This window comes from Embiotoca jacksoni, unplaced genomic scaffold (genome assembly GCF_022577435.1).
Source record: "Embiotoca jacksoni isolate LCO1_2020_lvr unplaced genomic scaffold, fEmbJac1.0.p SCAF_25, whole genome shotgun sequence".
In the NCBI taxonomy this organism is placed as follows: Eukaryota; Metazoa; Chordata; class Actinopteri; family Embiotocidae; genus Embiotoca; species Embiotoca jacksoni.
The window spans coordinates 453032-468830 of NW_027185376.1; the positions used below are offsets into that span (position 1 = coordinate 453032).

General features: G+C 44.0%; 1 protein-coding gene across 2 annotated transcripts in view; it reads left to right on the forward strand.

Annotated features, from left to right (window-relative positions):
• The window catches only part of map3k22 (mitogen-activated protein kinase kinase kinase 22), a 36044-nt gene that overhangs the window by 6314 nt on the left and 13931 nt on the right, over window positions 1–15799 (forward strand). For both annotated transcript variants that reach the window (XM_069159436.1, XM_069159437.1), the window contains exons 2-6: window positions 3707–3790; window positions 4516–4560; window positions 10207–10316; window positions 11905–11942; window positions 15501–15600. In XM_069159436.1, coding sequence (XP_069015537.1) covers window positions 3772–3790; window positions 4516–4560; window positions 10207–10316; window positions 11905–11942; window positions 15501–15600 — 312 coding nt within the window. In that variant the 5' untranslated portion in view covers window positions 3707–3771. The remainder of the gene's footprint in view (window positions 1–3706; window positions 3791–4515; window positions 4561–10206; window positions 10317–11904; window positions 11943–15500; window positions 15601–15799) is intronic.

Consider the following 15799-nt stretch of genomic DNA (forward strand, 5'->3'; position numbering starts at 1 on the left):
GTGATTCCTCAAAATTATATTTATTTTTGATAAAACATGCAGTTTTGGAAGATTCAGGAAAGACAAATTTAGATAACCAACATAAAATAAGCTGTGACTCAAGGTGGGACGGTGGTATGTCTACCTATCACAATCTGTGCGGGGCAATGTCAGACAGGCAGCATTGAATCGGTCTGTGCACCACCAGGTCCGTCCTGAAATCATGAGGTCTTGACTGCTTTGGCTCCAGTCTCCCTGGTGGAGCAAGGTTGTCGCACATGTTTGCCAGGGTGAAATATAATCCCGCCAGTACCACTGGCTAGACCAACCTGCTCCTGCTGGTACCTTCAAATTTACGATACAGATACGAGACTGGTATCAATCAGATCTACGCTTTAGTGTCCTACAGGCGACCAGTATCCTCTGATCTTTCGCATATCTTCAGTAGGTATAGTGACTGACCCGAGTCCATGTCCCGATGGATCACTACTAACAGTGCCAATCTGCTGGTCTATTATGCTATATGGATGATCTATTTTGCCCTCTGTTGGCTATTGCAGTGAATGTTTGTTGGAGAGCGGAAACTCAGTGATCCCCACAAAGTCAAGAGGCTGACCTCTGAGATGGTGATTTCTCTGGGACTCTAAAAGAGTGATGTCAGACATGAGGTCATAGTGCTCAGGCCACCAGGCGGCTGGAGAGCAAGGGAGGAGGGGGGCGGGGGGGGGGCAGCAGGCGTTCCCCTCGGAGACCCAGGCCAACATCACATCGTTTACTCGGTTAGAGAGTGATGTAACAGAGCTGGAAGAGGTTAGTTCATATGTACGCATATATGTTCTGACTTGCATCGTCTTGGCTGCGATCCTCCTTCAATCGTTCCAACAAAAATAAAACTGCAATGTTTGGCTTGAGGAGTTTGGCTCTGCTTTGCCTGGCTGCAGTTCCCCACAACCCTCGTCTGAAATTTAATTAACTTTTGCTGGTCATTGCAGCACAGTCCTCGTGTTGTGACAAAGGAGAGGCCTCTGCCAGCGGAACATTACCCCCGGCTGGTGATTTCTATCCATATTTGACAGTGATGTGCGTCAGTGTGTTTGAAACACTTCTGGATGTGCGTGGCATTTGCAGGCTTGTTTTACGGTTTTCCTCGCTAATCATCGAGTGCCGCAGACAGACCGTCTTCCCTCGGAGGACGTGTGGCTGCTGAGCAACAAGAGCGAGTGGCTATTAGCATTTGATCTTCAACAAGCAGGGCTGTCACATTGCCCGCCTGCCAAGAAGTGTGGGGAGAATTGGGCTGGCGATCAGTGGGCACCACTAGCCTGGCGTCATGCTGAGCAGAGGGGCGAAGCAGATGGGCCATCTGGTGACTCGCTGGCACGGGACAGAGGCTGTTCTCTTCCTGTGTGTGTGTGCGTGTGTGTGTCGCATCAACAGACCGGGCTACGTGGTGTTAGGAGACCACCTGTCTTGTGGCGGTTGTTCATCTCTTTCATGTGTGGTCAGCGGCACTGTACAAGCACAGCCGGTTACAAAGCTTTGCTGTGACATATCATATTCCCTCTCCTATTCGCACTGCGCGACCTAATATCAGCTGTACGGAATATTAGTTCTTTGTAATCGTATTATCTAGTTCAAATATAAGTTCACCCACATTTAATGTTGGTATTGTGACATATTTAGAGCACCCTGTTCTCATGCAGTGGATGCCCTTTAATCTTTCCTGCCTGCACTGCATATTTATGATTTCAAGTTTTAGCTTTCCAACCTTTTTTGTTCTTGTGATTTGTGTGCGCTGACAGCGGTATACTGTGTGTTCAAACTCTGCTGGCACCCTGCCACTCTGCCCCTCAGGCTGTAAATTGCTCTAGTGGCCGTCTTCATTGCTTTCATGAAAAGTTTTCTGGTTGACACAAAGAGAAAGTGTTTGTGTCTCTGCAGACAAGCTGGGGCATTTATCTGCGCTGAATGTTTGGGTAACAGACATACTGTAGACAGTGGTGTAGGCTTTAATAACATATACAACATGGACACTGGAGATCGGCAAACAGAAAGTAAATGATGCACAACACTTAATATATCTAGGGGGTGTTGCCATTAATCTCTCTGGAGGCTCTTTAGTCTTTCTCCAGAAGATTTGGTGTTGGAATTTGTTGTTGATAGTGAGACTCCCACAAACTGAATCTGCCTGTACAAGTTTCAATACCCTCACTCCTTTAATGATATGGTGTATGTATTTATTCATTTCATGATTTATTTTTCTCTTTATTATTTCTTTTGGTGTTTCCCCTTTAAGGCTCCAATTATCTCCCCTTGTCACTGATGTGTTCTGCCTTTGATTGGGACTTTTTTAAAAATTTTATTAATCATGGGAGGGAGTGTTTAGTCCACCACAAAAATGAATAATAGAATATGGTCACAGTCGAACTTAGGCATTTTAGCGAGCCATCAAATGTTGGCTCTGTCACTGGTGTTGAAACACTGGGAGTGTTAGACTGTAGCCAGTGACAACCGTAGCTGTGGCTCTGTGTTGTCTGTGTGTAGCAACAGGCCGCTATGAGCAGCTCATTAGCTGATCGCCCAGCCAGAAAACTCAGATGAAATTGTGCCTTCTTTCTTTTACAAATGAAAAGTTTAACACATAAGCAATCTTTATTTAAATGCAGTCATTGGGTTTGCCCATGTAACTGTGTACAAATTAAAGTGATTTATTTCCTGGACTGAGCACGAAAGTTTTGATTAACAGTGTCTGTTTTTTTTGCTTTCCCAAACATGCAGAAAGCCGTGTGATTGATGCTGCAAAGGCGAACACACCAGCTCATAGCCACCGCACATACTTAAAAATTACAACATGGTGTTGTGCAGCTGTTTCTCTAGTTCCTGTTCCTCTTTTGCTGAGCCTGCACTGAAAGAACTGGTTCCCACAGTGGTTTTGTGAGAAATATCTGCTCGTAGTTTGATGCAAAATATAACTATCATCCATAAGAAAAGACAACATTTCGATGGCCTGAAGCCTGAGATGGTGGTTTGGCAGCCATACATAAACAAATGTGAAATAGATTTTTGGGAAGTGATGCACTCAGCTGCATTTGCTCCTCCGTTTTTTGCTTACTAAGATTAGTGGAACATAAAAAACGTCAGTGGTAAAACTCTTTTCTGGATTCTGGGATGTGATGTGACCGTCGCTGTTTCTGCTCTCTGCTCGTCAGTGTAATGCATACTGAGACTTTTGTTTTTGAAATGCTCATGGTCTTTACCTGAGGCAGGTGGTTAGGCAAACACCCACGCCTGCCTCGCTTGCTGCACCATAGTATCTCCAGGCCATGTGGCTCCTCCATCATCAAACACGGAGGAATTCCCTCTCCGATGCCATCTCGTGGCTTTCAGAGTGGCAATAATGAGCTGCCAGGGCATTCAAAGGATTTAGATAGAATGAGTTACCAGCATCAAATACAGCTCTTGGTTGTTGTGTTGTTATTTCTCTGCCAGGAATATTTAGAGAAGGATATGTCAATCTCAAGAGGCCAGGTTAAATAAAGATTAAATAAATAACACGAGCGGGGACGCCGATGTGGGAAATAAAAGCTTTGTGTTGATACTACCACCTGCGTCCTGTTTTGTCATTGTTTTTCTGCATTTGCAGAAATATTATGCGCGCCAAGCTGAAGGAAAATGGCACAGTGCTTGGTTGTTGAAACCTCGTTGTTTTTGTGTTTTCTGTTCTCAGGGTGAAGTCTTCGCTTGCAGAGAGAAGTCGAGCTCTGTGCTCGAGTTCAACAGGGCCACTTCCTGATGATGACAGTAAACATGGGTGAGTGGCATTTGAAAGCAGGTTGCTGTACAGTGTGTACATACAGAAAACACGCACATTTACTGGGAGCACAGGCCAACATACACACCCCTCACACTTCCTCTAGCGGGGAGCCGTGCAGAGAAAAACAACACGCGTATTCAAAAGAAGAAGTGTGAAATGTCTGGTGGTTCCAGATGGCCCATTTTGTACACGCTTATTTAATATTTTCACATTGTTGTTTGTAGAAATGTTGCTTTTCCTTATTTTTCTATTCAGATAGGGACGCTTGATTTTGGCACGTTGGAAGCTTCTCGGTGAACACGTGTTCTCGTCTATCTTCCTCTGCACAGTTCCAGTGTGGCACATTTATTTATATTCACATCCATGAGGTGTGAATATAAATAAATAATGTAGGAATTGAACACACACATACTCCTACATCTTTGCAAAAAAAATGAAAACACACACACACACACACACGCACACATTGTGTTCCTCCACACAATACCAGTCGAACAGTAGATAATCTCCCGTGGTATATTTCCATATGCACAGAAACTAGAGGCCCGGAGGAGCCTGCTACTCGCTGACCTCTGTAAACAGAGCTCAAAATATCAGATCAATATCTTTTGTCCATTGTGTTCATACAAAACCGAGTTCAATATACCGTCGCTAACAACTGGCTATTTATTTTGGACCCATTTCCACAGTGATCCAAAACCACGTTGCTTTTTCTTCCACAGATGACGGTCTCCAAAATGGACCCGGACAGCACAGGAACTCACAAGGTAAACCCTCACAAAGAAAACACCGGCGATGATTGCGTTGAAGGAATAGTGGAAACTATATGTAATAAATATGCATAATTTAAGAAAAAGAAAAAAAAAAAGAAGCGGCAGAATTTTTAGGACTTCGGGAGCCAGCGTGCTGATAGCTGCAATAGCGTGGCCATTTTGCAAAGACAGAGGGATAAATTCACTAATACGGCCTTCAAGTGACGTTCAGAGGTGTTGGTTGTGTTTTTTCTTGGACTCGGGAGCGCCCCCCCCCCTTTTTCTCCAGTCTGTTTTCCAAGCTAACTAATTGCCTCCTGGCACTGGGCATCTTATTTACCAGACCACGAGAGTGAAACAACCGTCTTTCAAAAAAAAAAAAAAAGAGGCAAAGAGCGCACTTCCACCGAAACCGTGGAAGTCTTTTTCACGAGCCAATTCCTGCGGTGGCTGAGAGGAGCGACGTCACAGCCCTCGGAGAGCGAACGGAAATATTTGCGTACATTCCCCAGTGACAAGACTCTTGGAGCGTAGACTTTGCACAAACGTCGATGGCGCAACTATTGTCACACACACACACACGCGCGCACACACACCCATACTTAGCCTGCGTTACATCAGACTCATTATTCTTCGCGAAAGATCAACTCGAGGGTTTAAAACATCCCCTCCGTTAGGTGTTAAATTAGCCGCATCCCAGTCGCGACGAACCCGGCGGAGGCACGAGTCGTGAGCGCGTCCTGCTTGCCGCAGCCGGCTCGTGCGCACCGATTATGCGTGCTTGTGCGTCAGAGGCTCGGACTGCACTGCTGCTGCAGAGTGAGGACACGTTTGGCTCCAGCTGCTAATCCTGCCGGATGCCTTTGCCATGATGTGTCTCTCGGCACCAGGAAATCCCCTCGATGTCTTCATTCGGGCAGCCTGCCTCGCCACGTGCACGCGCGCACACATACACACACACACACACACACACACACACACACACACACACACACACACACACACACACACACACATACATACACACACAGAGTCACACACAGTCACTGCCTTGCAAGTTGTAGCACTCTCAGAGCTTTTTTTTTCCCCCCAAAACACTCCCGGGGCAGAAAGTGTGTGCTCGTACCTCCGGCTCCCAACTATTTGAGCTGTCCCGGAGTCTGATCACTATCAGCTCGAGCAGCAGTTCCAGGAGAATGTCTACCTTCATGCGAGCTGTCTTGGACTAAAGTTTCTACTTCATTTCACCCGCTGCGACTTCCGCGGTTCCCAGCTTCAGCCCGAGAAAAGAAAAAACAAAAAAAACAAACCCAATTCGGAGTGATGATGCAATGGGCCAGCAATCGCAATCTATTGTGTAATGTTGCTCTCCTCCTGCCTTGCTTCCTGGAATTCCCCCTCTTCTTATGCCGGTCACATTTTTACCCCAAGACACAACAAGCAGCTCAGGAAATGAACTGCAGGTATCCCAACGTATCAACACACCAGAAAAAAAAAAAAAAAAAAAAAAAAAAACCATGAACCACCATTCTGGGTCACGATGACACGGGGCTCCTCGCAAGCTGTCGTCGGTTTGTGGGGCTGCTGCTGGCAGTGACGGGCGGTTACTGTGCGAGGTGGTTGCTTTCCACAGTGCTGGTGGTTAGCCTTGGCTGGCCTCGGCCTGGCAGTGTCCGCGGACCAGGCCTGAGTGATGTAATAACTTCATTTACAGGCGTTCATCGCAGCCAGCTCTGTGCACCACCACGCATTTCTCACACTCTTGCTACCCCCTTCGCCAACCACCCTCCCTCCTTCCCTCCCTCCCGCCCGCTCTCCCTTCCCCGCCATTATCCATAGGTTACAGAACAGGCCTCAGCCACACAAACACACACACACACACACACACACACACACACACACACACACACACACACACACACACACACACACACACACACACACATGCACGTCGTCCTCTGTTTGTTTTGTATCCTTGACTGCGAGTGTGCGGGGTAGTCTGGAGCTCTGAGCCTGCAGAGGCAGCACTGAAATAACACGTCACCAGAGAGAGGAGAGAGAGAGAGAGGCAGTGATAATGACAAATAAGAATAGAGGTAGCGTTTGTTCAGCGTGATTATAAGATAACTTTTTTGCAGAATGAATTAATTCCCTGACTGACGGAAGATTAATCGACGTCAATTTTGTTAATACAATCATTATTCAAGACATTTATTAAGCAAAAATACTAAATACTTCAAATTCTGTATGAATGTTTTAATGTCTTTTATTGCATATCTTTGGTTTTGGGATTGTTTGATTGTGAAATTGGGATACACCTTTTTCCACTATAGATGGATATTTTCTCCACGAAACAATTAACAGATTAACACTAAAATAAGCAGCATATTAATGAATAGTGACAGTAATCCTTAATTGCGGCCCCGCTCCGTTGTAAAATCCTGTCGCTACGAAAGAAAAGCAAATAATTCTGCACCTCTTTTTTTTTTTCTTTTTTTTTCGTCACATAAACAGTCATGGAAAAACTTTGACCGACTCAATCAACAATCCATTAATTTCCTGCTGTGGCGTAGCGTGGCTCGCCAAGCTCCGTATTCAGAACATAGACAGTGATTCAGTTCCTTCCTGTGCGGAGAGGACAGGCCCGGTCGAGCGTTTACTCATCCAGACAGCATACATTATAACTAGCCGGGCCTCCTGTGGGAGTTTACAGTGTGTAAGTGCTACGTGATGGTGGGAGGCGACGCCGTGCGGTGTCGCCTGTGGAGGTATGTGGGTTGTTTACACATGTGGGTGCAGGATCTAGTTCTTATTTTTCCTTTCCTTTCGTCGGCCTTGTCTCTTAAATAAACAAAGAGAGGAAGACACCGGACATGACTTACCTATCTCACATGTACTGTACTTTTCACAAACAAACAAACACCCACGTATGTGGTTATAAAGGAATGCGCTAATTGGGCACATTCTTGGCATGACAGGAAATACATATCGGTCGGTAATTGTACAAATTCTTGCGCAAGGAAATAAAAAAATAAAATAAAAAAAAAAAACATCCAATCTGTTGCTTCATTTATGGTCGCTCATTTTAAGAATATCAGTCTCACTGACTTACTATTGCTCTGTTTTAAATTCGTGCACCGTACGGTGTAATTTATTGGGTGCAACTTTTCCTGATAACTCTTCTTTGTTAGTGGAGGGAGGCGCCGCACAGCTGAGAGGAGTTTTTTCACTTCTTACTTATGCTGCTATTTTGGGATCGTCAATCAAGACCTCCACTTCTGGGGTTAGCTGCAGTTTATCTACAGTTTACATTAACTCGCTGACCTAAACAGAGGTTGTTTGTGGGCCGGAGGTGAAAGTTGGTGGTTGCCAAGAGAGCTGATGGGAGTACCAGAGAAAAGTAGCCTTGAGTGAAAAACTGAATATTTATCAAGGTCAAGCTGGGAGAAGTTTCCAAAGGGATTTAACATCAAATTTAAGAAGAAAAGGACTCACTATTCCTCTTAAAAAATGAAAAAGTATTTTACTGATACAGTGACAAGTAGCTAATGGTAGCTGAATTTAGTTTTTAACTGACTTTACTGAGCAGGTTTGAGGATATAATGAGTCCTTTCTACTAGTGCTACATTTTGATATCTACCAGTATCCCACGATTACTGTTTAGCGTAGTCTCACTTTAAAGGGCCAGTTTATCCAAATTTGATCAATTCTGTCTCCAACCCTAAACAATGAAAGTGGATGCAGTTTGTCTGAAGCACTTGACTGACGGGAAAGATGGGCCCTGTGGACTGAGCGTTGCTGTTTGAGTATCACACTGAGCTCCATCCAGATGTGACAACAGAAATAAACTAATGCAGGGATCCTTTTCAGAGCTCTTTGAAAAGCACTCTGGAAAATAATAGAGCCTCAGTAGAAATAGATCAATTATTTTCTGTGGGAAAAAAAAAAATGTTAACACTTCAGTTGGGAGAGTGAGAAATGAGGAAGCTTTATACTTCAGGTTTAGGAAGCAGTAATCTGATGCCCCAGATTGTTACCAGCCTGATCCACAGCTAAATTCAGTTTCTTTGTGTCATTGTGAAACTCAGTTTGTCCGTTATTAGCTGCATTCATTCATTCATTCAGTCATGGCAGGCAGCGTTTAGTCCCACACCGATCTCTGATATCATGTTACCTGACATAACATTGATCACATTGAGCACTACGCATAGGGGCAAAGGTTTGAGGTATTGTGAGAGGAAAACGTCAGATCGGTGCATCCTTACTTGGATGTGTAAACTGATGTTTGTTTTCATGGGTACAATGACCCCTTTGTGAACCCAGCGGACTGGCTCACTGTCGGCGAACAGCTGGCCACGAGAGCCGTACAGTGGGAACGAGATCAAATGGCACCTCAAGCCCCATCTGCTGCTTGTGTTACTATCACACCGGCTCTGCGACTGACATTCCCAGTGGTCTCTCACGCAGACTCACACAGATCCATTTTGTTTTAAAGAATGCGGTCTTTCCTGCTGGTGCAGTTTGTGTTGCGCTGCACACACCTGGCCCTGTTTCCCAGTGAACGCTGTGTCTGTGGGTGCTTTTATAAAGAATGCACTGTGGGCTCGTTTGAGAGGCAGGCAGGGGCCGAGGTCAACAACCTCTTCTTTATATTGTAATCACCACTCTCAGATAATTGGTTCTATTAACGTCTCTTGATGTGGTAATGTCTGACATGCTCAGCTGCATGATATCCTCTTTTACACATCTGTGTGTGTGTGTGTGTGTGTGTGTGTGTGTGTGTGTGTGTGTGTGTGTGTGTGTGTCTGTCTGTCAGAAAGTGTGCAGCGAGAGAAGTGTGAAATGGAAGATTGGCTGGCAGCACTTGTAGGTTTTCTCAATGAATTTTAAGGTATTAATGAACGCCATGGACACTTTTTCTCATAAGGTGTGAATTCTGAATTTAAAACATACATGACTTTTTTTTTTTTTTAGCCTGCAGCCACTTTGATTCTGAGTCGGTCAGTATTTGACAGAAGAAAAGATCAGTCTTTGTCTGAATTATGTTCCCGAAGTGATATCAGACAAAGTATTAAAGTGCTTAATCATCGAGCTCCTGCAACCTCCATAGAGTAGATGTGCGACTTGTACAAAACACGTTTGCTCTTTCAGCATTCTTAGGTTTATCCTCAGCAGCAGCAGCATCTCTCATCTTAATCGCACTTAAACACTGATAAAGATCATGGAAAGACAAAGATTTAGCTGATACATTTGCCACACAGAGAAAGCCTCTATTTTTTTTGTCTCTTATCCTTTCATAGATAGTATATTTATCTTGTTAGGTATGCGAGAAACCACTGGATTCTTTCCTTTAGTGGAAACTCTACAGATGGCATCAGAACAGGAAGTATCTGACCAGATGTGGCCTCATTGCTTAGTTTGAGCCAACACAAGCTCCGACATCTGATTATCGCTGTTGCCTCCTCAGGCTTTCATCACTCGTCCGTGACACTCTAAATGTCGACGGATAGTTATAAGGGTAACTTATTTCACTAAGTTTATACAGCTGAGTGACATCAAACAGTTTCGGTTCCTTTTTTTTTTTTTTTTTTTTTTTTTTTTTAGCTAAGAGGAGTGAACGTGATTGGTGTACACTAACTGCTGTGTGTCTTCTGCTTTTAGACGACGAGGAGGCGCTTAACTCCATCATGAAGGACCTTGCCGCTTTGGGCCGCTGCTACACCCAGCACAACAGCCACAAGCCCAAGAACAGAACTTTACTCTACAAACAGGTACACATTGCAACCAGACGTGCATTTTCTCCGCCGCCACATCTAAAATGCACCTTTTATCAACCGATATGAAGCACTCACAACCTTTTATGAGACTTAAGAGGCAGTAAAGATATTTAATTGTTGCCGAAATATGTGTAAAAATAGGGCTTCTGCTTGTGTTGCAAATAATTCTGAAGTCTGCATAACATTGAATAAATGTATTTAGTCTTATTTTGTTAAAACAATTTTGTGCATACTAAAATATGTATGTACATAAAATAAGTGAATTCGGTTTTTTTTAAATCATTAAAACTTGCAAACTCCCATCGCTTGAATCAACTGTCACGAACATGAATTCAGTCCGACCACTGCTCGCGTCCTCGCTGAAGCAAACTATAAACTTTTACGGCCACCTTTCAAACCGCGAGGGCGGTTTTATACTAAAATGTCACTTCTGTTTTGAAGCTGTCGTGCATCCAGCTCAATTACATTTTATTAACCACACCCACTCGTATCAGAGCAGTGCCTTTAACCTTAACTGTCATTGTGGGTATGCACACAATACCTCGGGCCTGCTTCTCTTTTGATTTTGTTTATGCTGGACTGACAGTTTGCGGTCTGCCAAAGTCGGGTGAAGGTTGTGCTGTAATTTTGGAGAGGGTGAGACAGAAAGCAGTTTATTCGGAGGCTAATTCAAGCATGTTACAGACACTAATGTGACAGTGGGATGTATTCACTACCATTCAGTTCCAAAAATCCACTCAGTAAATCCGAGGTGGCATTCGATGCTAAATTGGTATATTGTGCTCGGTTGAACTAAGTGGCATCATGCAGGGTGAAAACAAAAATAAAAGCAGTGTTTGCCTGAGTGCTGAGTGTTTTACTTTATTAAATCAAGAACTTTAAAGTACCAATACTGTAGAGGTTATATTATTTTGGGGGAAAAAAAACACTGGCAAAATAAACGTTACATCGCCTGTTAAATTGGCACCGGAGAAACTAAACTGATGCATTTTGGAGAGCTTATCAGTCTCCTTCACGGAGAAGCTTTACTGTTTCTAGGATTTAATTCCTCTCAATCACCTTGTGCCTCTCTCAGAAGTCGTTTCCTCCAGCATTTGTTCTCCCGTCTGTGGAATGATAATTGGAAAATCCTCTTAAAACGGCAATGTTTATGATGAGACATAGACAAACAGCGAGGAGCAGAGACAGTTTCCGGCCCGAGTGCTGCTTTCCTCAGCGAGTCGGGGTAAACCCCTACCTTCTACCCAATCTCCTGCGCTGATATGATGACAGTGTTGCTTTATCACTACGACCTCATGCAGACTTGCAGGCTCCTCCAGATTCCTTCTCCCTGTGGTAATGACTTTAAATAGAAAACACAGATTGTGTCACGTCATCCTCAGAGTCGAGTTGCCTTTGTGTTGCAAAACTCAGCAACAGCCATATAAAACATGTGGCATTATAATGCCTTTTGTCACTTAAATTCCTTGTCCAGCTTATCGCCCTCACATATTCGGCAGCCCCAAATCCCACACACAACCATGAATCATTTTAACTTTCCACTTCCATGACTCCCCTCTGTTGTTATTTTTCCTCTCAACAGGATTTAAGAGTCAAGCTGGAGCATGAGAGAGAAAAACGGTATGTTGGAACCTCCGTATTGTTGTTTCTACTCCTCTGTCCAAGTCTTAACTCTCTACTTCGGATCTTTTTTGTTATGCTTTGCCGTGCCTGGGATTTTGTGTCTAGAGGAGGAAATCACAGTTGCATGCCAGAGTAGCATAAAGAGAAGGAAAATTCCTACACTGACATTTAGTCGAGGCCTTGTGCTTCAGGCTGGCAGCCGTTTGAGAGGGGGTGTAGGGTGGGGGACAGAGCCAAGTGTTTCAGTTCAGTGTCCAGTCTCCCAGGCACACCCCACATTAATGCTTCATCTTCTGCGTTGTGTTGTGCCTCCACATCCTTCACCCTTCTGTACTCACTCGCACCACCAGCTTTGGACTAACTCAAGAGTCAGAGCGTGGTTACACAAACTCAGGAGGCAGTTGTAGAAGCAGTGTTTCAGTTTTTACTGCGTTGAGGCTCTTTGAAAGTGAAGTGCCCTGTATAAATAACACATCTTCTGAATGGAGGAGACTTTATTTGGTTCTGAGCTTCACTTTGTCTACACCGGGATTGCAGATCTGTCGTTCCATGTATGGATGCTCTGCGAGACACGCTAGGTCTGGCTTTTAGCAATACATCCTGGGAGAAGTCCATGGTCACATAGAGATGAAACGCTCATTGGACAACCCACATAGAAAGTCTGAACTAAAAAAACAACTCCTTAAAGGGGAAAATGACAAACATTTTGTGTTGTGTTACAGAGAAAAATCGAAGTGAAACTGATCAGAACCTGCTCGAATATTTGGCCTTGATTCTTTAGAATATAGAGCAGGGGAACAGGCATTGGTTTAGTGATGCTGTGATCAAAAAGCCACAGACTCACAGGCCTGAGAAAGAGAAAGGAAACGGCACTCTCCTCCGTCAGAATACGGCTTCACACTGGGCCTCTCCACTTTTTCACAGCCCTAATTGGCTACCGCTGAGGAAGAGACAAGTTTTTCATGTTCCTGTCTGCCTGTTTCTGCCTCCCTCTGTTTCTCCGTCTAACGGTATTATTCTCTTTCTCACGAACTCCTCCTCACACCACACTGCTCTCTTGGAAAAGACAGACAATGGTTCTCTTTGGAAAACACCATTCATAGCTTTTAAAGGCAACTCTTGTTTTTATCCACTGTGTCAATTCACTGTCTCCTCATTCTTCTTTTGTCATGTTAATTAGCTCCGTCCTTGTTATGTTTGTCCGAACTCTGACTGCTCTCACTCAGATTTAGGGCCTGTTATGAAAATGGAGTTTTAAGCATCAGCATAATATTCATTTAAAGCAGCTATACTCCATATTTCTTTATATTAACAATAGATCATATCATGACTACAGGTATGAGAAAGGGGTCACTGCTAGTGACAAACCCAATGAACCTGACTGCAGTTCTACACAGCCTTTTACCCTCTTTCAGCTTTTTGTTTTGTTTTTCCAAATAACTACTTGGCGTTTTTTTCACCGCTTATATTATATTATTATATTGTCATGCAGCAGTTTTCAGCAGAAATCTTTATTTTCCAGCTGACATGCAACTAGTTTATTAATGTATTGGAGTATTTAGCAGCAAAAGACAGACATTTCCCAGTAGCATCGATCAAACTTGCATAAAACAGCTCTCATATTCAAAGCTTTTTTTTTTGCAGTTTCCATCTCTTGATGGCTCAAATAGTCACAACTCGGTAAGAAAACAAAATCGGGGGGAAAAAAATCAAATTTGTAACCAAACTACATTCTTTTAATCCCTCGTCAAGATCTGTTGCAGCTTGAGGTACGGAGAAACAAAAAGGGTTTCACCGTGCCACTGCAGATGTTAAGAGCCTGATTATGTAGGCATCTACGGACAAGAAAAAAAACGTCCTTTCACTCATGAGAGCGCAGTGGTGAAATTTTATTGGTTTTCTGTCAAGACAACCTAATTGTACGAATTTAATCCCAAGTTGCAGAACCAGAGTGCATTGCATGTTTTATCTGAGCGGCGTCCACAGCACTCGAGGTATTAGGAGACCCTGAGTCAGGACAATCGTTAAATCGGATGGTCTCTCTTTTCTTTGGCAAGCGCTGAAGGTTCAGGGCAGGAAATAGGAGCTGTAGAGCCTCTCTCTCTTCCCCTGGCTCTGTCTCAGGGTCTCCTGCCAGAGAGTGAGGGACCAGAGCCAAAGCTTCTTTTTTTTTTTTTTTTTCTTTCTGTGTGGATGTGATTGTGATTTTGTCCACGAGAGAAAGGGAAAGAGAAAGAGAGAACATGCTGGGATGTGTGAAAGCACTCTTTTAACTCTGCAAATCAGTGTGCTTTTTCTGTGTCCACATGCTTGTGCAGAGGAAGGAAAGCCATATCTTTTGGAGCAGCATCCTCGCACTCCCCCCTTTTTTTTTTACCCCCTCCTCCACATCCCCGCAGCCCTTTATCACACACATCATCGCTGAATATAAACAGAGACGCAGATCGTTTAGCTGTGCCGCTGCTCGCCTCTGATCTGCAGGCCTCCCTCTTCCCAGAATCCTCTCCCCAAATGAGGGAGCCAATGAGCAGTCATTAAGATAGCCGGAGCTTTGGCTTCTGATGAGGAAGTGATGGGATGAAAACAAGTCCTTTTATCAGGATACTATAAAGAGATAGTGGGCTGCAGATTCTTCAAAAGCAGAGAGTGAGAGGAGGGAGGTAGATAGATAGAAAAGAGAGCAGAAGAAATACCAGGAAAAATCTCTTGTTTCTTTCTTTCCTTTATTTTCCCAGGCTGTCTCCTTTATTTTCTCTCTCACAGTCTGTAAATATCTCCGCGTCGCTGTATCTTTCACTCTGTCACTCTGTAAAAGAGGAGGGAAAGACACACATCCTGCTGCTTTTGCTGCCACTCCAGATTTTTTCCCCTTTTCCTCTCAGGAAGTTTCCCATCTGCCTTTGTGCTGGCTTGGTGGAGAGGCCCAGTGGTGTTGAAACAGTGGCCGATGCACACACTGATTGGGAAGCACACTCATGCATGCAGAGTTTTACAAACACGCATACGTCCATGTATACACACATGACAACTCCTGCTGATAAGCTTGGACTCGGACAGACAGACAAAGTGTGCACACTCAGTCGTACACGTAGGCATACAGTAGATAAGTACTGACATGCTCTACATTTACATCAGAGGGCTTTACTGTTTTGCCCTCTGTTTTCATTGCATTGATTAATGTCCTGCTAGCAGCTTAGTGGCTCGGCTCACTCCTCTCCTTGACCCGGCTGACCTGTCCATTTATTTCCTCTCGTTGCCGTAGAAACACCTTCGTAAAATGTCTGAAAAAGTACATTCTTATATGGTTATCAAATCCAAACGCGTGATTAAACCCGGAATAACCAGAGGAGAATTAATCTATCAAATCTGTAGCTGTACGTTTTCTATTTTGTCATATTATTATGAGCGAGCTGATAACATTTTTACTAAGCGGAGAAACAGAAACATGCACGGCTACCTTTTGTACTCCTTACTTTCCTTTTGAAAGTTGCAGCTAGACACAACATAAACGTCTTTGTCTGACCTCTGACCCCGCTGGAATTTTCCTCTCTCTAGTATCATCCCATTTCAGAGGCCACTGAAGATCAAAGAGCTGCAGCTGAAAGTGACTGAGGCCTTTGGCCAGCAGATGGACATGTTCTTTATGGAGAAGGAGGTAAGAGAATGACCAGTGAGCACGTACTGTAGTCCATTGATTTGTCACATCTTTAGCTGCTGTTGTGAATGTAATAATGCTAGTCACACTGCAGCATGTGTGTATCGTCTGAGATGCATTAAATGTGTTTTCTCAAGCTGTCAGTCTCTCGAGAGCTTTGAAAAGTTTGGTTTTAAGTCGAACTACCATGGGCTTCTCC